A 27,481-nucleotide genomic window follows, 5' to 3' on the forward strand; every position below is an offset into this window, starting at 1 on the left:
CCAACCACACCTTCACTGGACTCCCATCTTTTGAATGCCTTCCCTTATTCCAAACCTAGAGTGGGGAGCAAGGGAGCAGGGAACCAGCGGCTTCACAGAATTTGGCCACATGTTAAGCAAACATGAGAAGCATCTTACTGTCTTACTCACTACTAACCAGGAATGCCTGAGGTCTTCCCCCAGTCTTGTCCAGGCAGCCCTCGGTGAAAGGCTCTGATCAAAAGATTCTTATTCACAACACAATACTGGTTATTTTGAAGAATTCACACCCTGTTCTCTCCACTAGAAAAGGCCACAGTCAGACACAGGCAGCAAGCCTCACTTGTTGAAAGAAGTAAAGCTCAGTATCAGAAACAGAACCTCTGGGTTACATCATCTTACTCCTCTCCTCTGCCACCTGCCTGCAGCTACTAAACCTGAGGTAAGAGTGCCACTTACTGTCACATTCATTACATTGCAATTTGAAACCACTTCAGTCTTTGAATGCCACAAGCAAAACACAAAAGACTGAGCAGGAAGAATAGTTGAACTTTGATCCTTTACTAAGTACCAGAGATTATGCTAAGTGCTTTGTAGCCACAAAACCACAAAACTGACCCTTAGTTTCATAAAGTGATGACATGTAGTTATCTCCTTAAAATACCCACAGAAGACGTAAATGCCTTAACGTGTCCAAAGAGTTAATTCTACCTACAAATTTCTGCCTCCCTCAGCCCACTGTCATGTAGTATCCAAGAGTATGGACTTCATAGGTCAATATACTGGATTCCACTCTTGACTACACTACTTATTAACTACATGATGCAGTAGAGAGGTGGTAAAGTATGGAGGTTGACTGTGTTGGCTTTGAACCTAGAATTTTTCAGTCCTGGCTCTGCCACTCACTGTCTTGGTGACTTGGGTAAATTACTTAACTTCTCAAAGCCACTGCTTCCTCATCTGTACTACCAGTGTACAAATTATACTGATTTCATTGGGTTGTTGTGGGGACAAAATGACGGTGTGCATGAAGTGATTAGAACAGTGTCAACAAAGCCCTATACAAGTTTGCTACTATCTCCCATCAGATTTAGTATAAAACAAGCTCCTTCTTTGGCCTTTTAAATCCTGTAATCTGCCCTCCATCTGCTTCTCTAAGTCTAACCTCCTCCCTGTGTTGTGGCCACAACAGCCTTTCTCATCCAAATCAGGTCAACTTTTTATTTCCTCATGACACCCTTGAACTTGCTGTTTCCAGTGACCTCAAGACCTAGCACAGGCCTTTTCTGAAGTACCACACAGTACAGTTGAAGTTGCCCTCCAAAGCCCTTAACAAATGCGGACAGGTAAACATAACTTAGAAAGAAAGTGAACGAGGCATTCCGAGCAGGCAATAGGGATATAATTGGAAGCAAGAGTCTTTGGAATATTACTCGTGATAGTTGGGTGGTTAAGGTGTGAACTTAACACCTTCAAAAATTAACTCACTTTTCTTGTACATGTTTCTTCCATTTTCCTCCCCACTCTCCAAACCCCCAGCAACTAAACAAGTGTCAAGCATAGAGAGACAATACTAACTACATGAATACAATGAATACATGAAAGAATGGGGGGGGGGGGAATCACACACAATAAATTAGTACAATCTGTTTATTTTTTGTTTATATGAAAAATTTACTTAAATGTGCTTAATTTGTAGTAGCTATCCGCAGTACAGCCAGCTCAGCATCTCCTTTCCCCTGGGAGGTGTGCACCTACTCCCATGCAGACGATTCGGGGACTCTCAAATTCTTACAGGACTCACCTGATCCGTCCAGCTGGCATCAGGAATGCCACCCCTAATTCCTCCATCCAGGCTGGTTAATTCGCCTTTCACTTTTTGTTTCTTTTTTTCTAATTTGAAAGACAACGCCCAGAGAGCAGTGCAGAAAGACTTAACCCTTGGGAATGATCAGCAGCCACGTTCTGCAGGCATACCATGAAAGAAGCTGGGCCGTAAGGGGAATGAAACAGAGAATAAGGCTAACAGACAGAAAACAGACAGGAGAGACAGAGGGGGTCTGGATGGAGTTTGAGTTCCAGTTGCCCTGGAGACCCTCCCAATCCTCTTCATAGTCTGGATGTTCTACTTATCCTCCAATCATGTAACACAGAATCCACGATTCATCCTTTCACTTAAACTAGTTCAAGTAGAGAGGACTAACGTGATATTCCTTGAACCCACTGCACAGTAAAGTAATTAAGAGATTCTTAAAGTCAATGTCAGGGCTACCCCAGAACAAAAGGAAGAATCTCTGTGGTCTGGGGCCCGGAATAGTAATTTCAAGAGGTACCTAGGCTATTCTTCCAGATATTTCACTCTGAGGAATCAATCTGTCAGGAATATCCACTACAACAACCAGGTGTGCAGAGATGTATTTTAATCTTCACAAGATTGAAAGATTTTAATATAAACTTTAAAGTTGTAATTATCAGACCACTAGTGCTACTTTATACCAGTGCAGAACTCTTAAAAGACCTACAAGATAATATCCTCTCAAAGTCAGATTTTAAGATTCCTAGTGGAATTTAAATCCCTTAATCCTCTCCCCAACACATACAAATTCATATACAAATTATGTTGTAAATCTTGTAACATTACAGATTCAGTTAGGTGTTTTCCCCCCAAGGAACTGCAAAGCAGCCAAAAATTGGTACTTTGTATCTTTTAGCCCAAGGCCCTCAAATTATAAAAGGGTTGAGGACAAAGAAGACAATTCTTTTGAGAGTTGCTCAAATGTTAATGCAATGTCTAGCTTGATTCCCCTCCCCCTTCATTTAACCTTAAGAGACTGGACTGTGTATTCTAGTCTCTGGAGCTCAGAGATCTACACCAAACACATGCCAGGAAAAAAACAAAAATAAATGTGACCGGGGTATACTTGGGAATAGTCTACACCCTAAGATTCCTAAAGAAAAGGATGAATGTTTCACATAGAGAATTGACCTATGGCCACTTTAAACTGGTCTTTGCCAGCTCTAGCACTGAAGCCCTTAATAGAGTACATTCCTTAAGGATGGTGGTATACTTGGAAACCAGACTGAGGGAAAAATCAAAAGTGGACATCTGGAAAAAGGCATTACCTTTATCAGTGACCCTTAAATCTTAATTATTTGCACCAGAATCATCTGAGGGCTTTCTATACACCACAGCTTGCTGGACACCACCCCTAGAGTTTGATTCAGTAGGTCTGGAGTGAGGCCTGAACTTTGTATTTCTAACAAAATCCCAAGTGATGCTACTGCTGCTAACCCAAGACTACACTTTGAGAACCACTGGCCTATACTAAGAGAAATACCAACAAAGATACTCAAACACGAGGCAGACTCTCCACCAAGACTTTGGCGGTGGGGAGGTTAGAGGGAGAAGAGAAATTCAGAAATAAAATCTGTGATCAAAATATGGTGACTTCTTACTCATATAAAGTCAAATCAGCTGGGGTTGGGGGTGAAGTTAATGAAAGGAAGGCCTAGTCCTCAGTCACTCAAGGCCCTAACTGAGTGAACCTTTACCATCTTCAAAATGGTACAGTTACCCTGGGTGTGGCCACCCAGCCAGCAGATGAAAATGGAAGATCATGCAAGAAATTTTCAGGGGGCAGGCCTGAATTATTACCCTCATATTCTGCTGCTAAGAATTCAGTCACGTGACCTTACACAGCTGTGAGGGGAGCGGGGAACCGTGATCCCCGGCAGGGCAGCCTGATCTAAGCCACACATGTCAGGGGACACGCACTCTCCAGGGAATACCTGTCTGTCATGAAACTACGTTCCCCTTGCGGGCCTCCAGCTTTAAGCAAGTACAAATTTGATTTTTTAAAAAATGTACAGCTAATTACATAAACATTTTTATTACTAAAAGGAATGGTTGCAACTAAAAGTGATCGAAGGACTTATTATATAAATGACTGAAAAAACTCATGGGACCCATGCAGGACAGAGACAAGAGGCCACGACAGGAGGAGTCAAGAGAACAAACAAAACTGCTGTTTTATAACTCTGTGGGGTTCCTCTTTTAACATATTAAAATTATTTTTTAGAGATTAAGCAAATTTTAAGTAAAATATAAAGATTTCATAATGTCATACTTATGCAGCTTGGTATCTTTTATTCATCATTCTTAAAGCAAATGGCCAATCTACTTTTCCAGAGAGAAAGTTTGCTGTTAGTATCATCTTCAACGTTTACTGCAACAGGAATGTTCCACACAATAGCGGTACTTTGCTTTTTAGGTTGATTACGCTTTTCTAAAAAAAATATTTTATTTATTTATTTTTTTAGAGGGGAAATGAGGGAGAAAGAAAGGGAAAGAAACATTGATGTGCAAGAGAAACACCAATCGGTAGCCTCTTGCACAAACTGGGAACCTGGCCCACAACCCAGGCACGTGCCCTGACTGGGAACCAAACCAGTGGCCTCTCAGTCCACAGGCCAGTGCTCAGTCCACTAAGCCACACTAGCCAGAGCTAAATTGATTACTCTTAATGTAGTCATATTCACTTGCCTACGTTTGCTGCATATTACTGCCTGTGACATCTCATAATTGATAAAGTTGGAGACTGAGGCTCTTCACATTAACTCTTAAATCTCTTTTAAGACTCTCCAAGAGCAAATTAACAAATATATGATGCTATTTACTAAAAGGAAAAAAGAAAAACAACAGAAAAAGAAACACCCTTCACGGTCTTTCGTTCATTTCATCAATTAGAACACACAAGGCAGCGTCCTTCTCTATAATCTGGTCTTTCCGGTGACCTGAGTTTTCTCTTTGTTGTTCATTCTGGCCAGTACAATTGTTGCTATCATCAGCATCCATTAGTTCAGCCTTTACTCTCATTCCTGCTTCTGAATGGGGTAAATCATCAGGCAAAGAAGCCAAGCAATTCTGAATCATCTCAATGACTCTTTCCAGATGCTTCTGAAATCTCTCAGCTGTTTCAAGGCGTTGACGTTTCTGCACCTCCATCATGACCCTCAGGGTCTCTCTTGCTTGGTGGGGTCGGTATTCATTTATGAGATGATGCACATGTACAAAAAGCAGCTTAAGATCTTCTAGTTTCTCTTCTCGTTTTATACTCCCAGGGCTCCTTATCAAAATATCTAAGAGGTCTAAGAAATTAATAAGGATAGACATATTGAGTTTTCTCAGTTCTTTCTTGTGATCAAACTGCATAGGATGAAGCCGTTCAATGCCCTGGCTTTCTAAAGGGCGGATGATGAGATCATCACATTGGAACTGGTTGCCAAACATCATATAACTGTCTTTTATTGGAGGTGGAGGCTTGGGAGCTAAGCCTTCCTGAATATTTTCATCTGTGTACTCCTTGATGTACTGCATTGGAGGTGGCGGAAGGGCACTCACTTGCTGTGGCTCACCCATCGTGGAAGATCAAGAACCTACAGAAACAGATCAAAGATTTAGAGTGCCTCTACAAAACAAACCTGTCACACTGCATGCCTAGAGACAGAATAGTTTCCTTTTTCCACCCTAGCAGTTTGGGGCCCAGAACAAAATGATCTCCTTAGTTTCTAAAACTTTCATTTACAATGGGGAAAGGCTGCCATCCTACTCTAATTATCCAAATACCTTCCTTCTCTACTTGATACTTTCACTAGCATAAAAAAATAATGCTGTAGTATGCTTTCACCTATCAAGAAAATCTAGATTCCACACCTCACCAGTTATGCCCTACTTCTCTACTCCTTTCCATAGCCACACTATCCATGCTGTCTCCCTATCACATGCACCACTTTTGTTTTATACTACAGATTGATTTCCAAAAGCAAACACTTAAAACTCTAATTAACACTATGACAAAATTAACATTGTTATATTCCAGACAGCTGGTATCATCTGAGCTGCTTTGATAAAATGATGATCCAATTCCACACCGTTTTTTTTCTGCAAGGTACTCTTACAAGTTTTCTACTTCTGCTACAGAAATTTCAAACACAAATGTATCTTCTATGGCTACAATAACATCTATTTCATTTTAAGCTTAGGTACATCATAAAATGGTAAGATTCCCATCCAAATGCTCCTTTAGACTGATCTTATTAGATTTTCAAGATATAAACCACCATCCAACATCAAAAATGGCAAATAATATACCCCTATATATACAGGGGATGAAATCAAATCAATTTGTTTTTTTAAGTTTGAACACCCTGTGAGACAGAGGGTGTCTCAGAGGACTGCCCTGGGACCTCTCGTCTCTAAATTAGGGATTCACAAACTGGAAAAGGCAAGCAACATAAAGAGTGAAGCACTATGGGGCAGAGATTAGAGTGAACTAGGCACACACATGCCAGATACCAAAATCTCTAAACATTAGTATTCATGTAGGAATGAAGATGAACTGTTCCTCAGTTTCTTTAATCTTTCAAGAGAGAGAATAAGCCCAGATTTTTATGGGACATCTCTCAATTTTTAAATACTGCTAATTAACTCCAGAAATTGTCAAGTACTATGAGGTCAAAAAGAACTTATCTGCAACAATCTTGCTGGCCACTCGTTTTAGACTTCTCCTTTAAATTCTTTCTTGGGTGATCACAGACAATTCCATAGCTTTTAATACCATTTCTATCAGTGGTTCTCAACCAGGGTCAATTTTACCTACCAAGGAGACATATGGCAAGTTCTGGAGACATTTTTAATTGTCACAATTGAAGGGGTGCTAGTGGCATCTAATAGGTAGACGCTGGGGACACTGCTGAACACATACAATGCACAGGACAGCCCTGCACAACAAAGAATTATCCAGCTCAAAATGCCAATATATTCTGTCAGAAAAACCCTGGTCTATGTTTATGACTCTTTACATCTCCAGTCTAGGCCGCTGAACCCCTTCTGGATGTCTCATAAGGTGTTCAAACTTTTTTTTTTAACTGAGTTCATCCCTTATATACCCATAAAAGCCTAAACCTATTCCTCCCAGTTTCTAATCTTTCCTATCTCAATAAAATGTCCCCATTACCTACCTAGGATTTCAAGCCAGAAACCTAAAGCTTATCTTAGTCAACTTCCTCTCCTCCCCACCACTGTCAAATTTACGAAGTCCTATTGATTCCACACCTTCACTACCTCAAATCATCAAGGGTGACCGAGTCACTATTCCTTCTTGCAGGAATACAATTGCTTCCCCAGAAATCTTTTTGCTTTCACTGCTGTTCTATATAATGGCCAGCATAATTCTTCTTACACCACATCCCTTCTCCCTTATAAATCCTAGCAATGTTGTCTTCAAACTAGAATTCTTACACAATTCTTTTACAGCTGCTTCTGCCTTTCGGTCTTCCTGCTTCAGGCACTTGCTTAAAATACCACCTCTAAAGAAAGAACTTCTCTGATTGTTCATCAAAAGCAGATTCTGCCTTCCGGCACTTATTCTCTATACCAGTATCTGATCTGCCTCCCCAACCAGACAACAAGCTGGATGAGGAGAAATTTTCTGATTATCATAGTTCTCACTATGTCCACAACCATGCACACAGGAGCTTCATAAATATTTGTTGAGCAGCTCCATTCATTTCAAGGGAGCACCAAATCAATGAGAATTTGGAAGTAGGTACAAACATCCTTAATGTTCGTTCACTCCTTCATAAATGTATTGTTTGTTAACATATGACAATGAGTATCCAGGGATGATTATGAGGATGGATAATATTTGACGGTATATCATTTGCCAGATACTGTTCTAAATACTCTTCTCATGGTTGAGAGAAATCTGAGAAAAGAAAGGTGCTCTTTCCATTTTACAGATGAGGCAACTCAGGCTCAGAACGGTTGAGCTGCTTGTGCGGTCACAGAGTAGAGGAAGGATCCAGAGTGTAAACATCTCAAACCCCACACTATACTACCTTTCAAGAGGAAACAGGGAGCCCTGGCTGGCATAGCTCAGTGGATTGAGCGCAGGCTGCGAACCAAAGTGTCCCAGGTTCGATTCCCAGTCAGGGTACATGCCTGGGTTGCAGGCCATAACCCCCAGCAACGGCACATTGATGTTTCTCTCCCTCTCTCTCTCCCTCCCTTCCCTCTCTAAAAATAAATAAATAAAATCTTAAAAAAAAAAAAAAGTAAACAGGGAACACTGCCTCTATCCTAGTGCTGCTTGCAATCTCTCAAGGAAATAACTACAAGTTTTAAGACTACTGCAAAAGACCAATGAATCTGACTACCAAAAATAAATTTAACACAACAGATTGGTGGTTACCAGAGGAGGAGGGTGGGGAAGGACCAAGAGCATAAAGGGTCAAATTCATAGACTAGACTTTGGGTGATGGGCACACAATGGAGTATACAGAGGTCACATTATACAGATGTATACCTAAAACTTACATAGTATTATTATTAACCAATGTCACCCCAGTAAACTTAATAAAAACAAATAGGAAAATACATCACAAGAAAAATTAACAGGCAATCCCAATTTTTCTGGGGCAAAAATGCTTGCAAGCTAACAAAGGGCAAATACTAGAAATTTCATTCTGACTTTTTAAAAACATTCTTTGATTCCATCCCCACTAGACGGAAAGCACTATGACTTCAAGAATTGCCTGTCTTGTTCACAACTCTACCTCCAGCACCCTAGACAACCTCTAAAAGGTGCTAGATCTTCTGGAAAGTCCACGGAGTGAGTCTTTTTAAAACCTACATTAACAAAGAAGACAGGCACAAGGTGGCAAGGAAAATGAAAACACTACATACAGATGGAAAGATAAGCTAACACACTTTTGCCCTGGCAGAGGTCCCACTCTCCTCCCGCTCCATTTCTTCAGAGTGGTCACCCCAATTTTAGAAGCAGGCTTTTGGCAACGCTGGCCCCTCAGGGAAGCCTTCTGGGGTGGAGCGCACCCCCTCACCTCAGCCCTGGCAGAAGCCACCATCACCACCACCACTTAACATTCTCAGGTGGTAGGCCAAGTCCCCCAAGAGAATCAGGGAAATTCTCATACACAACTGACAGAAAAGGAAACAAATATATATTTGGGATTTAATTTGGCAGTATCAAAAATGTTAATGCTGATATTCTTTGAACCAACAGTTCTATTTCTAGAAACTTATCCTATAAAAATATTGGTAGAAATACACACACAAACTGTGCATATAATACAACACAGCCATTAAGGAAAAAGAGATGAAAGTGCATGGGGTGAGGGGATTATAAAGTGTGGGCTGTTCCGTTTACTTACAAGCTTACGACAGCTGCAAAACTATCATCAACTTTTTAAAAACTAACATAAAATCAGACACAGAAACACAGTATTAACAGAATTAACACAGAGAACGTTCCATTTTCTTCACGCAGATTCCTGTGCCTTACAGGTCTCTCATCTCTTTACACCCAAACACTGCAGTGCAGGTCCCCCAAACAGGAACGATCTCTGATTAACGACGTAATTACACAAAGCAGGGAATCGGCATCGATCTGGTGCTTCAGGATAAACGTAGACAGCCCAGGTCTCCCCCACTCGAGCCTGTTCTGGTTCTGAGCCGGGTTTTGTGCTTCTCAGCACCACGCCCCTTGCTCTATCGAAGACGCCCTTTTCCGAAGGCCAACTAAGCAACAGGTACCACTGTTTCATACCCTCGCCTAATCTTCGTAACGATTCTGAGTTAAGCACTAGCATCAATTTCACGTTAGAGCTAAGGATCCCAAGCCTCAGATCTCAAAGCCCCAAAAAAGATCAGTGATCGGTCCAGGGCAGGAATTCCCAGCCTCGGCCCTTTCGGCGGCAGGGGGCGAGCTCTCTTCAATCAGGACACGGCGAAGCGTCTAACTGCGTAGGAGGAACCCGACACCATACAGGAGTTCAGTTTACTCCTCTGTCACTTCTCTAGACCGAACCGTTCAAGGCCGCGTTGGTCCTCAGTAAGACCAGCGCCCGGGGTCACAGCGCGCGGTCCGGGCCTCACCCCGGACACTTCACTCCCTTTGTCCACGGTCGACGAGGCTGCTGCCACGTCGTTTTAAAGCCCCTCCGGAGGAATCTCGGGCGATAAGGCTTGGGGTCTACCTCCCTCCCCCCACCGCCCCCTATCAGCCAGGGGTTTCAGGGTTGCCCCCTGAGGAGGACGGGCAGCGACGGTGACTGCCGAGGCCACACGGCTCAGGAAACCAGGAGCCCCGACCTCCAGTCCGGCTCAGCCCCCGCACCCGGAGGCAGTCCCGAGCCCGCCGGCTGTCCAGCCGGGGCTCCACGGCCGGCGGGGAGGCCGCGCGGAGGGGCGCGCCAGAGGGAGGCGAGCGAGCGGACTCCGCGCCCGGCTTCCCTCTTTCCCATTGTGCCCTAACGATGCAGGGGGGGTCCGGAAAGGGAAAACCTCGCGGAACTGAGCCCCAAAACGTCGCCGCCCACTCACCTCAGCCCTGGGTTTATTTACTCTGGTCGCCGCCTTCCCCACCTCGGGCGAAGCCGACTTCCGGCGCCCTCCTTCGGAAGAAAGCCAACGATGCTGTGTCTTTATTGGCTGGGAGAGCTGTCATTTAACTGAGACTCAGGCCCACTTGAGACCGCTGGCTCGTTATTACGCCTGCGCACACTTTTTTTCTCCGCCCCCGCCGGTCCCTCGTAGTTGCGTGGGGCTAGAGGGTTCTGGGAGAGGTGAAGTGGGCTTGTAACTCAACTTTCTGTTAATGAAAGTGAAATAGCAGCTGGTAGCTCCGTCTTCTTTTTTAACCCTTAAAATTAAACAAGGCATCTATCTATATGCCATACATAAAAGTTAGAAAGTAGAGATAAGCAGACCTATTTTTTAATTATGTCGACTAACCCCACTGTCAAAAAATTTTTAAAAATGAGATTGGATCCCACATACTATTTAAATATTTTTTAATGTGGAAATTTTTGCGACCGCGATTAGGAATGAATAATATACTCTCAATTTCCGTTTCTTGACTATCTATTTTGTTTTTTTTGTTTAGAAATTCGGAGATATCTGTTCTATTTGCAGGCAACAAGCAAATTAAAAAATAACTTAGACTGAAAGTTTTCGTTTGAAGGGTATTTCATTAGAAGTGTCATAAATTTGTAAATTCATGGAAAACTTACAAGAGCATGTGGCACGTTAAAGATTGTTATTCTGATTAAAGTTTCAATTTTACCTCTTTAAAACAAGATTCTTTAATTTTATTTTTATGAACTTCTTAGGGAGCATTCCAAAAATGTCAACAAAAGTTTCTGCCACTAGTTTAATGCCAACAGGAGTGTCCAGTATGGGATGTGATAAAAGGAGAAACGGTTGGAGTTAACAGTTTACAAAAGTGGGAGACGCAGCCCCCACTGGAAATAAAGTGTGTTCTCCCCATTCAAAGGGCAATCCACTTTTTTTAGAGAAAGTTCCCATCTTAGTCCCTGATAGGTCCATATCTTTGCAAATAAGGAATCCAAATTTGCATAGTCTGATTGGTTCAAGTAGCACTGTCCTGATTGGTCAGAGTTGCATGTTCTGATTGGTTGTTATGTCTGGTCACTAAAGATGCAAATGAGGATATAGCTGTGCCATTCCCACTGGACTGGGCGGGTCTCAGACGGGTTGGTGGAAAGACTACACTTGGAACTCCTTTGTAAGAGTTGACTGACAGGCAGGAACACAGTACTAGACAGGATTAGCTCAGTCTGTGGCTTTTCCCTGAAATACAGAGTACCACGAGAGGACTTTGTCAGCAATGACTGCTAGACTCTCGTTATGAATTTGTGTCCAGTTAACCACGAGGAGGCCTTCTGAGCAGATACTTCCTTCTCAGGGTTCACACAAACGTAAAAAAACTAGAGAGAGTAGTGTACTCATCACCCAGCTTCAACAATTGTCTATCCGTAGATATTATTTCATTTCAACATGCATCTCTAAAAGATAAGGACTCTTATTTTTTCACATATCCACAGAACTCATTTTAAAATAAATTTAAAATTATTTAATATCATCAAATTCAAGCCAGTATTTGGATACTAACCGCCTCAGGATCCATCCAATAAATTCCTTCCCTTTGTGACTGGATGATGTATCCTTTTTTTTTTTCTTTAATTCAAAAAGATTTTACTTATTTATTTTTAGAGAGAGGGGAAGGGAAAGAGAAAGAGGGAGAGAAGCATCAACATGTGGTTGCCTCTCACATGCCCCCCACTGGGGCCTGGCCAGCAACACAGGCATGTGCCCTGACTGGGAATCAAACTGGCAACCCTTTGGTTTGCAGGCCCGAGCTCAGTCCACTGAGCTATACCAACCAGAGCTGACATGTCCTTTAATCATGTTTTAATCTATAGGTTGCTTCCCCCATCCCAATTTTCCCCCCATATCTATTTATTTGTTGAAGAAATCCATTCACTTTTGAGCATATTCAATCAGGCTTTTCTCCCTGCTACTGAGACCAAGGAGACCCGCAGGTGTGACCTCAAATGGTCATTTTTAGTCCTCATTGTACTCCACTCTCAGTAGCATCTGGCACATGTGATGATTTAAATTGACTCGGCTCTCACTTCTTAGACTATCATCCAGGTGATAATGGCCAGGTGGTATCCAGGCCCTGACAACACCGACTTCGTACTCAGACCTCCTTATCCAACAGTGTTACACATCTTTACTCAATTGCAAAGGTTCAGATCTAAAGATTCATCTTTTACTCCTCTTTTCCCATATGCCACCAAAGCTACCATATTGGCTTCTTGTATTCGTTCTATTTAGAGGTAAGTAAAAGTCCCACATACAGTATAACTAATTCTTACCGTCCCCACTCCTATGGTCCTAGTCCATGCTACCACTATCTCCCCTGGACTTCTGAAATAGCTTCCTAAATGGCTTCTTGGCTTCCAATTTTGTCCTTAGCCTGCTTATCACACTGTCTTAAAATATAAGACAGATCTGACCACTCCCCTACTCAAAATTGTTCAAGGTATTCATTCTATCACATTCAGAAAAAAATCAAATTTTCTTACAATGGCCCTTATAAAGTCCTACAAAATCTAGTCCTTGGCTTTTTCTCCAATCATATTTCCTACCATATTTTTCCTTTGCTCAGTCTTCTCCAGCTACAGGCTTTATTTTTTCCCCCCTCAAAATCGCCAAACATACTGCTATCTCAGGCCACTGCATTTGCCTGGAACTCTGCACAGATATCACATGCCTCACTTCCTCACTTCGTTCAGGTCTTCGGTCAAAAGCCACCTTTACAAAGGGGTCTTCCCGATTGCTCTATATAAGATAGCACACCCCTAATCATTCTCTTGGGGGATGCCCCAATCCCCTTATTATACATTGTCTTTCCTTCAAAGAACTTATCATCCTTTGACGCCATGTCATGTAGTATATTTGTTTATTTATTTTTAGTCTTTCTTCCCCATGAAAATAGTGGTCATGAGCGTAGGGCCTTTGTCTTATTCACCACTATAAGCTTAGCGCTAGAACAGTGCCTGAGATTAGCAAGTACTGAATGCATATTTACAGAATAAGTTAAAATGAATATAAATGATCATTTTCAAATTTATTCACAGTGTGACATCGATCAGTCTATTTAGCCAGAGTGCTATTGTGTGCAACTATTTTCCTTTTAATTTTCATTATTATTAATACACTGAATAAGCATCCTGGTATATACAGAATGGGGCAAAAGTAGGTTTACAGTTGTTCACACGGAAAATAATACAATAATTAATAAATAATAATACAAGACTAAACACTGTATTTCATGTACTCAAAACTGTACACACGCTTTTGCCTGACCTTGTATGTGTTTGTGCATATGTCTATCTTATTTCCTTGAGATAACTTTCTAGAAATGGAAGTACTGGACCCAGAGGTATAGTGTCTTACAGTTAGTGGGTGGATCAAGGCTTCAGCCTAGGACTCTTACCTTTCAGCCTAGTGTTCTTCACAGTGAACCACAAGTGGATAATGGTGTGAAATTCCTATCATGAGAGAGACTGGTAAAAATATGGCATGTAATAACATTTATTTACATAAATGTATTTCCAGAATCTGAATGGAAGGTTTATTACTTAAAGATGCCTTGCATAGCTTAACAAGGAATACATTTATTCATTCAACAAATCTTAATCATGAGTCTGCTGTGCCAGGCACTGTTCTAGAAGGTAAAAACGACAGACAAAGCTTTGCATTCCAATACAGATACACAGACAACAGGCAAACAAATAAGAATTTCAGATAGTCATAAGGGGCTCTGGGGAGGAAATACAAAATAATGCGACAGTTACAGGGGATGAGGACAGCTACTTTATAAAGCATGAACAGGATATTCTATTCCCAGAAGGTGACTTCGGAGCTAAGACAGGAGTGACAAAAAGGAGTCAACCGAGCAAAGACCTGGGAGACAGCAAAGAGCCCCAGGCAAAGAGCCCAAGGCTGCCAAGATCTTCCCGAGTTAGAGGCAGGAAGGGCGCCTGTATGCAAAGGGAGTGTGAGAAGAGGCGGGAGGGAGGAAACAGGCAGGGGTACGTGGTGGCTGGGGTCTTGCTTGTTTTAGGAGCTTGACACAGTATAAGAAACATCATTGTTTATCATTTGAGCCTAAGTGGCAAGCAGAAATATTCACACTTTTCCTCCGCCCTCTCGATTTATTTTAAGGTTAAGTTTATTGTGGTACACTTTAAATGTGGTAAAATTAACTTCAGGTGTATAGTTCTACGGATTTTGATGAATATGTACAGCCGTATAACCACCACCACCACCAGAATTAAGATACAGAATATCTCCATCAGCCCCAAGCAATTCCTTTTCTGTCCCCTCTGCATCCCTTTTCCTCTCTTAAATCCCAGCCCCTAGTAACCACTGATCTGATTGCTATTTATATGGTTTTGCCTTTTCCAGAATGTCATGTGAATAAAACCAGACAGTATACAAATGTTCTTTCTTGTCTGGCTTCTTTCTTTCACTTAGCATCAAACTTTTGAGTTCCATCAGTGTTGTTGCATGTATCAATGGTCTGTTCCTATTTACAGGTGAGGAGTGCTCCCTTGTATGTAATTCCATTCATTCATTCACCAGCTGATGGACATTTGGGCTATTTTCAGTCCTATCAACATCCACATAGGAATGGAATTGCTGGGCCTTGTAGTAGTTATATGTTTAACTATACAGGAAAGCATCCAGAGTCTTTCTAAAGAGGCTGTATCATGTTTTATTTCTACCAGCACACTGTGAGAGTTGGCAGTTGCTTTGAATCCTCACCTGCACTTAGCATTTTCCTTTTTATTTTTACTTGCTGCAATTCTAATAGTTGTGTAGTTGTTTTAATGTATTTTCCCCAGTATTGAGTATGTTTTATATACTTAGTTGCCATGGGTACCTTTTCTCTGGTGAACTTTCTGTTCAAATTTTTTGCCCATTTTTATTTGGCTTGTTTGTTTTCTTACCATTGAGTTGTGAAAGGGCACGCCCATGAACACACACACACACACACACACACACTAGATATGCCCTAAATCAGATACATATTTTGTAAGTGTTTCCTCCCAATCTGTGGCTAATCTTTTCATTTTCTTAACATCGACTTTCAAACAGCAGAAATTTTTAGTTTTGATAAAGTCCTATTTACTTTTATGGTTTTTACATTGTGTCGTAGCCAAAAAAATCTTTGCCTATGATGAGGTCACAAAGATTTCCCCTTGTGTTTCTCCTAGAAGTTTTAGAATTTTGCATTTTACATTTGGATTAATTTTTTATATATCTTGCATATATAAAATCTTGAGACCTCTTCTTCTTCTTCCTTTCTTTTTTTCATGTGTGAGTGCAATTGTTCCAGCACCGTTTACATTGATTTTGGTTTCATTGGTCTTACCACCTCTGTCATTCGTAGACAGGTTCATAAATGACATCTCTGAGCTCTTATTAGTCAATTACATCATATTACTACTTATTTATCAGTCCAGGCAGAAGAAATAAAAACTAGCAAATTAAATTTTTCATCTTCAATTCTTGCTCCTTTCTATCATATAATTTCTATTAGCTTATATACATTGTTTAAACAATGCACTTGAGGTGGGAGTCATCACTAATGCATCGTTCCCTGCTGTGCGGTTTCAGCTCCCAATCTCCTGGTTACTAACAACCTCATCATTAACAGTGTTAGCAACCCAGATTCCTGTGCAGCAGATGGGATTCAGGGATGTCTGTTTCTTGTGAATGCTATACCTTTTCTTAGCAGCAGGGGGCAGCAGTAGCCCTGGTATTTGGGAACTATCTCCCATTTACACTTTTTTTATAACAAAGATTTGTGTTCCTAGGTAGGAGATCCCACTAAGGGCCACTTATCTCTTCTTGTAGGCTGAAGAAATTAAGATGGACTTAAACACTACAAAAAGGCAGATAATCCCTTTTGAATTACGTGTTGTAGCTGTTACTGTGGTTAAAGCCTACATTTACATCGTTATGTGAAATTTCACCAAAGAAAATGAACTGTACCACTATCATACCTGTTTTTTAATCTCTCCATTTGATTGGTTGCTTGAGTGGGGCATTAGAAACACTGTTTTTTCTGTGATGTTTTACTGGAGTGGAGCATTTATTGTCTAAAAGATTTCTGCCCTTTTCGGCTGCTCTTTTCCTGGTCCTTTAGCTAGAGAGATACGGTTTTTGTTGTGTCTTTTCTTCAGAATTGCCAAGCCTGGAATGCATGGGACAAAAAGAAAAACCCAGGGAACTCACCACCATGTTGTTCCTCATTTTCTGTGGCCCCTGGCAAGTCTCTCTGCATCTCTCCACCTTTCGGAGTCTTGTAATGTTTATTTCATATACAATGTCCTGGTCTTTAGTCATGAATGAGAAGAACAGGGAAAAATATGCCTACTCCATCTTTCTGGAAGCATAAGTCTAACTAGTCCATTTCTGAGAAATAGTGAATTATCAAAGGGGGTACTTGTTTTCTTTTTTCTTTCATATCTACATGTTCTAAACTTTCTAAAGCAGACACAATTTTACAATAAAAATGTACATTATTTTTTAATTGTTTAAATTCAAAACTGTATATAGTGCATTATACCCTTCCTGGTTATCACCAACTCTGTTTCTCTTTTTTTCTCTCTCTCTTTGAAATACAAGCAAAAGTTTATTTAGAAAGACACAGAGGTAGAAGAAGTGAGCCAAGGAAGAGTGAGCCAGCTGGGCTTCATGGGCTCAGAAAACAAGTTATAGAGGCAAAAGAAGGGTCCTTGGAGCTTAGGAGAAAGAAAACAAGGGGGAAGCCCTGGCTGGCATAGCTCAGTGGATTGAGTGCAGGCTGCGAACCAAAGCATTGCAGGTTCGATTCCCAGGAAGGGCACATGCCTGGATTGCAGGCCATGGCCTCCAGCAACCGTGCATTGATGTTTCTCTCTCTCTCTTTCTCCCTCCCTTCCCTCTGTAAAAATAAATAAATAAAATCTTTTTAAAAAGACTGTTTAAAAAAAACAAGGAGGAATTCTACACACCAGGGGGAATTAGAGGGGGAAAGGTGCATGAGAGAGAGGGAGGAAGAGGAAGAGAGAGGGAGGGAGAGGGAGAGGAGAGAGAGAGAGAGAGAACACGCCCATCACCAACTCTTTTCACGTTAGTGGCGTCAAAGGAGGTAGCCATGGCACATTACACTAACACAGTGTTGCAGATTATGTTCCCCCAAAAATAATTTTTTTGCTTATTTACTTTTTTTAATCCTCATCTGATATGTTTTTTCATTTTAGAGAGAGAGAGGGAGACATTGTTGTGAGAGAGAAACATTGATTGGTTGCCTCCCATATACACCCCAATTGGGGATCAAAGCTACAACCTAGGTTTATGCCCTAACCAGGGATCAAACCCTCAACCTTTTGGTGAACAGCACAACACTCCAACGACCTGAGCCAGCCAGCCAGGGCTACTTTTTTATTTTTTAAATATCATTTTGTATTTGTTTCAGGTGTACAGCATAGTGGTTAGCTAATGCTTTGCAAAGTGTTTCCCCAATAATTCAAGTACCTACCTGACACCATACATAGTTATTACAGTACTTTTGACTATATTCCCTGTGCTGTACTTTACATCCCCGTGGCTATTTTGTAGTTACCAATTTGTACTTCTTAATCCCTTCACCTTTTCCACCCACTTCCCCTGAACCTACTCCCCTCTGGGGACCATCAGTACGTTTTCTGTATCTATGGGTCTGTTCCAGTTTTATTTGCTCACTCATTTTGTTCTTTGGATTCCACATATGAGTGAAATCATATTTGTCTTTCTCTGGCTGACTTATTTCATTTAACATATCTTCTAGGTCCAAACCATGCCACTGCAAATGGTTAGATTCTTTTTTATGGCCAAGTAATATTCCATTGTCTATGTGTAGCACAGCTTTTTTACCCACTCATCTATTGATGGGCACTTGTGTTTCTTCCATATCTTGACTATTGTAAATCACACTGCAAAAGAAAAAAAGATTCTGAGATAGAGTTCTGTGAGAAGGATGTTTATTAAGGAGTGCCCTCAGGACCAGCACCTGGAAGGGAAGGGAAGGGGAGAAAGCAGGAGTACACGGAGGGAGAAGTCGAGCTGTGAGGCAGGCCCCACTGGGCATTCTCAAACTTGAATGGCCCTTGAAAGCTGGTCTGGGTCGGACTGAGATGGCCAGACCGTCACACTCCCCATCAGTCGGTTCCTGTTGTGCCCTCTGAGAAGAGCGTTACCCTGGGTGGGAGAGCTCTCTGAAGCCAAGACAATGTTCAAGCTCACCCCCAATAGCCTAGGCCACCTCACATGGATATTGCACGTGGAAAGTTGTCTTTCATACCATCCCCTCCAATCTCCTCATTTTATGGATCCTGTGGCAAAATACAGGAAGGGACATAAGGTCACATATTAATAACGCCTCCCCAAATATTTCTCTTCTCAGCAGACAGTGCCCTTTACAAAGCGCAGATTTGATCAAGTCACTCCTCTATGTAAAACACTTCAGTGGCTTTTCATTACTCTAAAGTCGGATGTCAACATCCTTGACATGGCCCTCAACACTGGCCTGACCGGTGGGTCCCCTGCAGCGTTCCTCGGCATCTCTCTCCTCCTCTGGCTGTGCCAGCCACAACACTGCCTTCGGTAGTTTGAGGCACCTTGCCTCCTCCCACCACAGTACATCTTCCTTGTCTGAAAGACTCCGCCTGATCACAACAACTCCATGAATTACCGTATTTTGCTATTGACAAAAGATTCCCTTTTCATCTTTGGTGTGTAGATGTGGGACACGGGTTGGTAATCAGCCATCTGTCTTCTCATTACACTTGCTGCTGCAGCGTTGCTACCATGATGATGCATATTGCTGTCAAAAATATTGGCCTTTATCTGATGGGGTGTGTTGACTTGATGCCCAAATTGATATCTCCCCCCCAGAGGAAGAGGCCTGTTGCTTTGAAATACGTAGGCATTTCTGCTTGTGTCTCTTGATGAACTGTCAAGATAGAAAAGGAAATACAGAGAAAGTGCCCGGCAGAGCTTGTTGTGGTGGGCAAACCCCCACCTCCACTTCACTTCAGTGGCCTTTGTGTGAAACTGTGGGTCTGCTCAGCTAACGCCCTGCATGGTGGACGAATTAGGTTTGTGTTAAAGAAGCACTTTGGGATGCAGGAGCGGAAATGCACAAAATAAGGCTAAAAGGAGGACAAAAGATGAAGCGGTGATCTACAGAATCATGAGATTGAACCATTTGTTAACTAGTCCATCAGACTCAGGCACAGAGTTTGATGGCTTTGGAAAGAGCTCCCCCTCTCCTCGACCCATAACCTCTTGTATGCCCAGCAGGCTTACCCAAAGGCCCTTGTAGGTCTTTGAGAGCATGCCTCTTTCTGGGCTTCTACCTTCTACCTTCACTCCTTCAAGAGGCAACTGTAAGGAATCCTGGTTCCCAGCATCTATTGGTCTTTGTATATCGGAAGTCACGAGGTGGGATTTTCCGGCCACTCATCAGAGCAACGGAGAAGGGCTCCCCCCTGATATTCCTAACTAAAACGCCACACCACCCAGAGCACCTTGTTCCCCACCTCCTCACCTTCTGCCACACACGTCCAGTCTCCGGAGAAAGGCCCTAAGTTTTAGGCTCTACTGGACACCACCGTCACAGAGGGGAATGAGCGAAGAATTGCAAGGCCAGGCAGGCCACTCCGAGGCTCAACACAAATGCACGTAGTTCTCAGAACCATTTTTCACAAATCCAGCTTTTATCATCGATTGTTAAAACAACTTAATGATTTTCATAGACTCATGAAAGATACTGATAACTTTTTAAAATGGAAAAGACAATGTAATTTCTTTTCAAAAATAGGCATTTTAAAAATTTGTTTTCTCATTTCTAATGTAGTATGAGTTATTTTTGGGGCTACCTTCCACATGCCTACACAGTTGGCAGGGTTCTTTAGCACCCTGCATTTTGGATTTGTCTACAAGATAGCTAACCCTTTTCCATGTTCCTTTTCCATGGATTCAAAGGATTTATGTTACTTAGAATTTTTATTTTTCACTTCTTGAAATGTATCTTTCAGGCTTAGGTATTGTTGTCATCTACCTCTTGCACGGAGGAAAAAGTAAGTGAACTAAATGGGTGGGTATTTCTAAGATACTAACTGCCAGCTGACAGCAATTTAAAACCACTCTGATTTCAGAGATGTTAAAATAAAAAAAAAAGACACACCAATAAATTACCATGGACATGTTCCTTTGCTTAATAAAACAATCCCTCCTCCATTGAAGCTCTTTGTGTGCCTCTCAGGTCATCCTCCCCCCTTTTCACTCAACAGATACCCACTCCTCTGAATTCTGTGTTTATCATTTCCCTGCTTTTCTCTACACATTGAGAAAATAGCCCCAAACATATTGTTTGACCTTGTTTCTGAACTGTTCTACAAATGGAACTATATCATACGTATTTTTCTGACTTGCTTTTATTTTTCACCATCGTCAGATTCTTCCACGCTATCTTGCATAGCTGTTATTTATACTTTTGCTGTTGTATTCTATGCGCTACAGGCAAATACCACAATTTATCAGTTTTTCTGTTTGATGAACATTTGGGGTTTTGCTATAACAGATTGTTTTATTATATAAAAAAAAAAAAACTCCTAGTTGTTGCCTAGGAAGCATATGTGAGAGTTTTTCCATAGTATATACCCAAGAGGAAGAATTGTTAAGATTACATCTGCGGTGGGCAAGCCTTTTCTGGCAAGTGGTAGATAGTAAATATATTAGGCTTTGCAGGCAATACAGTCTGTGTTGTAAAAACTCAAATCTGTTGTTTCAATGCAAAAGCAGCCACAGACAATATATAAGCAATGGCTATGGCTATGTGCCAATAAAACTTTATTTACAACACCAGGCAATTAGCAAGATTTGGCCCTCAGGCTACCAGTTCCTGGCCTAGACGATAAACTGCACTATTCTGATTGCCTACAAATGCTGCTGCACCCCTAACTATTCCCTGAGGCGACACGACAGGAGTCCTGTCTTCTCTCAGTCTATGAACTGGACTGAACGTCCATGTTCAGAACTCTGGGGAGAGGAGGGAGAGGGCATGGAGACTTGGTGGTGGTGGTGCTTCCCAGTCTGTAGTCTGTGACCGGGGGCCCTAGTCTTGGGGAAACCAAAGGCAGAAGAGGGTTGAGGCCAGGCAGGATGTTTATATTGGGCATGGGTGGGAGGTGGGGTCCTGTATGATTGGAAGTTGGGGTCTCAGGCTTGAGCACAGTCCACATCACAGAAGCCACTGTGAAGTCACCACCAGGATAGGGGACATAGAGAGGCAAACAAAAGAAGCATTTCTTTTGGAGTCGTATGGTGTCCTTTATTAAAGTAAGCGGGCATTGTCTCTAGGGATACTTCTGTGAGGCTGGGTCTCCATTCCAGTGTCCTGCCCTGGCTCCTATTTAAACGGGTTTGTTTTCTATGAAGATTGTCTCCATCATCTCCGATGTCACGGTCTCACAGATCTGCAGATCCTGGCCACCGGGGACTTTCTCTACCTTGGCCTCTATGTTGTGCTTCCCTACCTTCTTAGCCACAAAGTCCACCTCTCTGCTCCGTGATGAGACCTCCGTTTTTGACCCACGAATGACTCTGAAGCTCCTGAAGAAAGAGCCAATCATACTGGATTGCTTACTTAAATGAGCCGAACTGCCAGATCTGCTCTTCCCCGGCTTGTGAGCTGTCCTCGACTCCTTTGCGGTGGCGCTGTGGCTGGCACTCTTGTGAGAGCTGTGTCTGCCCTTTACGCTGCTCTGCCCCTTTCCTTTTTTGTCATCTCTTGTGCTTTGATGTCCAGATGATGTCCTGTGGGAGGATGATTTCCGGGACGACTTGCCCCCTCCTGTCCTGTGGCGATGGGAGCTCTTCCTCGTGGAACCCCTGTCCTTCTTTTCTCTCTTTTCTTTTTTTTCCTTCTGAGCCTCAGCTGCGGGCTGGGAGACCTTCTGGCTTCCGTCCCGTTCACTCATGTAGCCGTCACTCTTCAGGGTTGAGACGAGGGGTCCTGTTGCTGGGCATTTAGCTCTTTCTGTGGCAGGACTTGTGGTCGTCACCGTGCCTGCAAACACAACGCTGCTCGCCCGGGAGACACTGGCAGCCCCCGCTGTGGCAATGGAACTGCCTAAGGAGGATGAGCTGGCAACACCCACCAAGGTCACATTCGTACTCTCTGAGGATACGTTGGCAGCACCTGCCATGGCCTTGCCGGATCCACTTTCTTCTACACCCTTGGTGGTGGCTCCAGCCAGGGCCAAGCCTGCCTGGCCTGCGCCCACATTCTTGGTTGCTGCTATGCTCAAAGCACCTGTTGTAGGACTTGCTCCCACTCCTGCTACTGCCATGTTTGCTGCACGGTTTGTTCCTGCTCCTGCTACCGCCACGTTTGCTCTAGGACTTGTTCCCGCTCCTGCTACTGCCATGTTTGCTGCACGGTTTGCTCCCGCTCCTGCTACCGCCATGTTTGCTGTAGGACTTGCTCCCACTCCTGCTACCGCCACGTTTGCTGTAGGACTTGTTCCCGCTCCTGCTACTGCCATGTTTGCTGCACGGTTTGCTCCCGCTCCTGCTACCGCCATGTTTGCTGTGGGTTTTGTTCCCGCTCCTGCTACCGCCGTGTCTGCTGTAGGTTTTGTTCCAGCTCCTGCTACCGCCACATTTGCTGTAGGGCTTGTAGCCGTTCCTGCCACTGCCAGGCTTGTGGCTGGCCCCCTTGCTGCTCCTTGGGCAGTCCCTGGAGTTTTGCTGATGGGAGCTGAACCAGGCATTCTCTCTCCCCCAGCATAACCAGAAGAAGTGGCTCTGGAGACATCACGAAGCTTATGAAGGCTCAAATTATTCTGGTCTCCTTCTCCTTGGAGTTCTGACATCTGTGCCAAGAGGAGGAGAAACAGGTGAGACAGAGATGACAAACTGAGACCACCATGGTCTGCTCTCTCTCTCATCCTGGAGCTGAGCAATGTCAGAGCTTCTAATTAGAAGAACCTCTGAAATCTTTACATCTAAGCTTAATGGTGCCATGGGATGCAATGTCCCACCTACAGCACCCCTGTCAAATGGTCATTCCATTTTCTTGAACAAAGCCCATGCCAGGGAAAGCAGGGATAAAATTCCCAATCTTTATACACTTTTATTTTGCACACTTGTGTTTATTTCTCTGCAAAACAGGTTCTTACAAGTGGGACTGCGGGATCAGGGGCTTCACACGTTTGCATTTCAGTGCCTGCTAAAATAAATTGCGAGTGTGCAGATGCACAGGTGGGTTATGCTGATTTCAATCAGCAATGGTAGTGACAGGCAGACAGAAGAAGGAAGAGACCACTTGGGTTGGGGTGAGTGTTCAGGAAGGGATTAGGCAATCAGGATGCTGTAGAAGGGACTACAACCCTGGATCTGAGATCAGAGCAGCCGATACCTAAGGTGTCTCTGAAATTCAGCCTTGGGAGACAATTGGGAGAAACACTTGGAATCTCCCCAGTGTGGTAAGTGCCATTGTGGTGGCCCTGAGTCTTTTGAAAATGGAATGCATTTCCCAGGTGAGCTTCAGCAAGCACCCAAACCTTTGTAGGACCAGCTTTGATCTACTCTCCCAAAGCCCCCTGCCCCATTATCTTGAGTGTCTGTAGATGCTTACCACCAAGCTTTTGTCATCCTCTGTGGTCATCGTGTCCCCAGTTCGCTGTGTTGGGGTACTGCTGCAACTCTCCACTGGTGGTCTCAGGAGATAGACCAGTTTTTCCCAATAGCAAAATAGGTCTTCTCGTGCATCTGAAGAGGGACAGAGCTGCAGATAAAAAGTACGGCCGGTAGCCAGCTTCAGGCGCAGCTGCTGTTTCTCGCGATTGTGGATGGAGATCTTGACAAACTTCAAGGGCAGCAGCCTGGTGAGCTCTAGGACCTTCGCAGGCTTGCGACGTCTCCCCTTGGTGGGCCGGGCATGTCTGCCATGCTCATCACAGACTTTAGTTGGTCGGGCCAGCAGCATGACGTCAGGTAGTGGGAGGATGGGGCTGGTGGATGCGATGCCCACCGTCACCATTCGGACACGGTTGTGGACATCAATCATCTCTCCTTTCTTGCTAATCTGGATAAAGTCACTCTCAAACATTGGTGCATACTTGAAAATGTCATACTCTCCTCCCTTGTACAGTTGTCGCTGCAGGTCCCCCATGGAGGTGTTGAACACACCCATTGAACGGTAGCTGCGGGCCGTGTAATAAGGTAACAAACATTCACTGCTCATGTTCTCTGAATTTAAGACAGCGCCACCAGCCACTACTTGAGTCTCCAAGAGAGAGGGAGTGAAAGCAACTGCCCATCTCCCTGCAGGGGTCTGTCCAGGCCTCCTTACACCACTGCATTTACCCTTCATAGTCCTTTGTGACCTGTCACCATTACCCACCCCTTTGTCCAGCCTCCAAGCAGCCACCCCCTTGGGGCAGGGTCACCAGCCTCCCCCCACACAAACCACCACTTCCAAGGGTGACAGGCTGACCTTGCCGGGGTGTAGGTGTGGGTGACCTGGATATCCTTTCTAATCAAAATGTTGGAATGCATAATTGATGAATCATCCTGCTTTTATAGTATATTTGGGCCGTTTCCAGCTTTTCTTGTTTTTGTTGTTACTGATATCCCTGCGATGATCAACTTCCTGCAAATATATTTTTGCTTTTGCTGAAAAACTGCCCGGAAGTGAGCTGTGTGCAGGCGATTGTCGTTCTCCATGGGCCCGGTGAGCGCACAATGCCGGCAGGCACTCAGAGGTTGAATGAAGTTGTTGAACGAATGGTCCAAAGGGCCTTCTGAAACCTATCACAACTAGAGTCCCATTGGCACAGTAGTTTCCAGGCTGTGGAGAACTTCTCACCACTTCCTCATTGGAAGGAGGCTAACTTTGAAAACCATCATTTTATGGTTAGGGACAGAGGCTCAGGATTGTTTGCTCAAGGTCAGAATGCAGAGCCAGACTCTATCCCAGGGCTTGGGACTCAGGTCGGAGATGTTTCTCTGCCTCAAGCTGCATGGCTCATCGTCAGATTTTCATTTCGCTCCAAATATAGAACTGTTTGTGGTTAGTCATACACATGGGGACTTACTGGGAACCACAGGAATTCATAGAGGTCTTGAATCACCATAGGATTTCCCACACTGATGTGCCTGCTGCTTCGCCCTTGATGTCTGTTTGACAAACCACTGATGTCTGGTTTCTTTGAAAAGCTCTTCAGAGAAATTATGGCAAAGACGTCTTTCTGGAGTTTTTCTTTTTCACTTTGCACAAGGTGAAAAATCCAAATTCCCCCTCCCTCAGTCAGAGAACGACCTCTGAGGTAAAACACGTCCCCCAAAGTCAGTGGTTACTTTGTAAAGGTCTTGAAATAAACTCCAACCCCCCAATGTTCTTTTTTATATCCCTGGAGCCTCCTACAGTACCTGGCACATGGTGACTTTTCAATAAACGTGAACTTGCTTGTGCCCGCTGAGATTCCTTCCTTCATTTCTTTACTCAACAAAATGTATTGAGTACTATTTTCAGGACCAGTCAGAAAGTGGAAATGCAAAGATAGTCTTTACCTCTGATGCACTAAAATGCCTTTTCTAAAGATATTAAATGCCTGCTCCAAAAAAAAAAGAATAAAGTGTCTTATATTTTATTGTAAGGAGATAATCACACAAAGTTAACACTATTAGGCTTAAAAATGAGAAGTAAGGTTTTTCTAGATTATACTTGATCATGTATTCTCATAAGTCCATTTCTGATGAATGACTGATAAGGAGAGAAACCAATCATATTATTGAGAACTTAGTATAAATCAGGCATGGCTCTACCCACTTTACATTTTTTTAAAATTTTAATGTTCACAACAGCCCTATAAAATGTAGGTTACCACTATCACCCCTGATTCATAGAGGAGGAAATCAAGGCTTGGAGAAGTCAAGCAACTTCATCAAGGTCACAAGAGACCAAAAGCAAACGGAAGTCCCCAGATGTGGACATGGTGAAACTACACTGGACTAGGTCACACAAACAGCAGGCAAATGTGCGAGTACTATGCAGCATACATTCATCCGTTCAATTAATATTAAGTGCCTACTTTGGGCCAGGCCCTGTTCTGGGTACAAAGAATACAACAATGGACAAAAACAGACAAATATCCTTGCTGTCATGAAGCTCGTGCCTAGACTACAAAAGAGTAAACTATATGGTATGTGCAAAGCTGGTAAGCACTATGGAGGAAGATAAAGTGGGCAAGTGAGGTGGGGTATGTGCAGGGGATGGGGAACTAGAGGTTGATCAAAGACCCTAAAGGAGTTCAGGGAGGAAGCCACACCGATGTTGGGGGATAAGCATCTCAGTCGGAGGGAACAGCAAGAGCCAAGATTCTGTGGTGGGAGCGTGCCTGGTGTGTTAGAGGAGACAAAGGAGCTACAGTGACCAGAGTGAAGTGAGGGAAAGTGGTTGGAGATGAGGCCAGGAGGCAACTGTGGGGTTGATCGGGAGCAACTGTGTGGGACAGACCATGTGGGACAGACCTCATGAGACATTATGAAGCCTCTGGCTTTGCTCTAAGTGGGCCATAGCCTGACCTGTATATATAGAGAATCGTTTGGGCTGCCATGATGAAATGAGGTTGTAGAGGAACCAGGGGGACAGAAGTGGAAGCTGATGGGAGGACACAGGTCGCAGCAGTGGAAGAAGTGAGGAGTGATGAGCCACTGAACGTATTCTGATTGGGACAACCATTATGAATGCTGATGTTGAGCAGTTTCCAATAAGTATTAGTAAGTAAAAAAAGCAACTTGACAATAGCATATATGGTATGCCATACATCTTTTAACAAAGAGTTGCGTGTGCATGTGTGTGTGTGTGTGTGAGAGAGAGAGAGAGAGAGAGAGAGGGAGAAGGAGAGGGAGAGAGAGGGAAAGGATGCAGAGAAACCGGCAATAGGAGGGACCTTGAGGCAGCTTTTGGCGGAGGGCAATGGTGCAGTGGAGAGGTAGCTTTCCAGA

The 27,481-nt window shown here is 43.3% G+C and overlaps 2 protein-coding genes and 1 long non-coding RNA gene across 3 annotated transcripts; 1 reads left to right on the plus strand and 2 right to left on the minus strand.

The window, feature by feature from the left end:
- Positions 1-1,855: 1,855 nt before the first annotated feature.
- Positions 1,856-10,478, minus strand: MED7 (mediator complex subunit 7). Its single transcript, XM_028528761.2, has 2 exons — positions 10,382-10,478; positions 1,856-5,415 (listed from the first exon to the last, which is right to left on the minus strand). Exon 2 carries the CDS (start codon positions 5,396-5,398, stop codon positions 4,697-4,699), a length of 702 nt encoding a protein of 233 aa, XP_028384562.1. The 5' UTR covers positions 5,399-5,415; positions 10,382-10,478; the 3' UTR covers positions 1,856-4,696.
- On the plus strand, positions 7,745-27,113 carry LOC118498019. The gene is made up of 3 exons (XR_004900541.1): positions 7,745-7,828; positions 12,703-12,706; positions 27,102-27,113. It is a non-coding gene; the product is annotated as an uncharacterized LOC118498019 (long non-coding RNA).
- FAM71B (family with sequence similarity 71 member B) lies at positions 21,360-24,716 on the minus strand. The gene is made up of 2 exons (XM_028529032.2): positions 24,108-24,716; positions 21,360-23,343 (listed from the first exon to the last, which is right to left on the minus strand). Exons 1-2 carry the CDS (start codon positions 24,714-24,716, stop codon positions 21,880-21,882), a joined length of 2,073 nt encoding a protein of 690 aa, XP_028384833.1. The 3' UTR covers positions 21,360-21,879.
- Positions 27,114-27,481: the final 368 nt, after the last annotated feature.

The sequence above is a fragment of the Phyllostomus discolor genome, chromosome 13 (assembly GCF_004126475.2).
Source record: "Phyllostomus discolor isolate MPI-MPIP mPhyDis1 chromosome 13, mPhyDis1.pri.v3, whole genome shotgun sequence".
NCBI lineage: Eukaryota > Metazoa > Chordata > Mammalia > Chiroptera > Phyllostomidae > Phyllostomus > Phyllostomus discolor.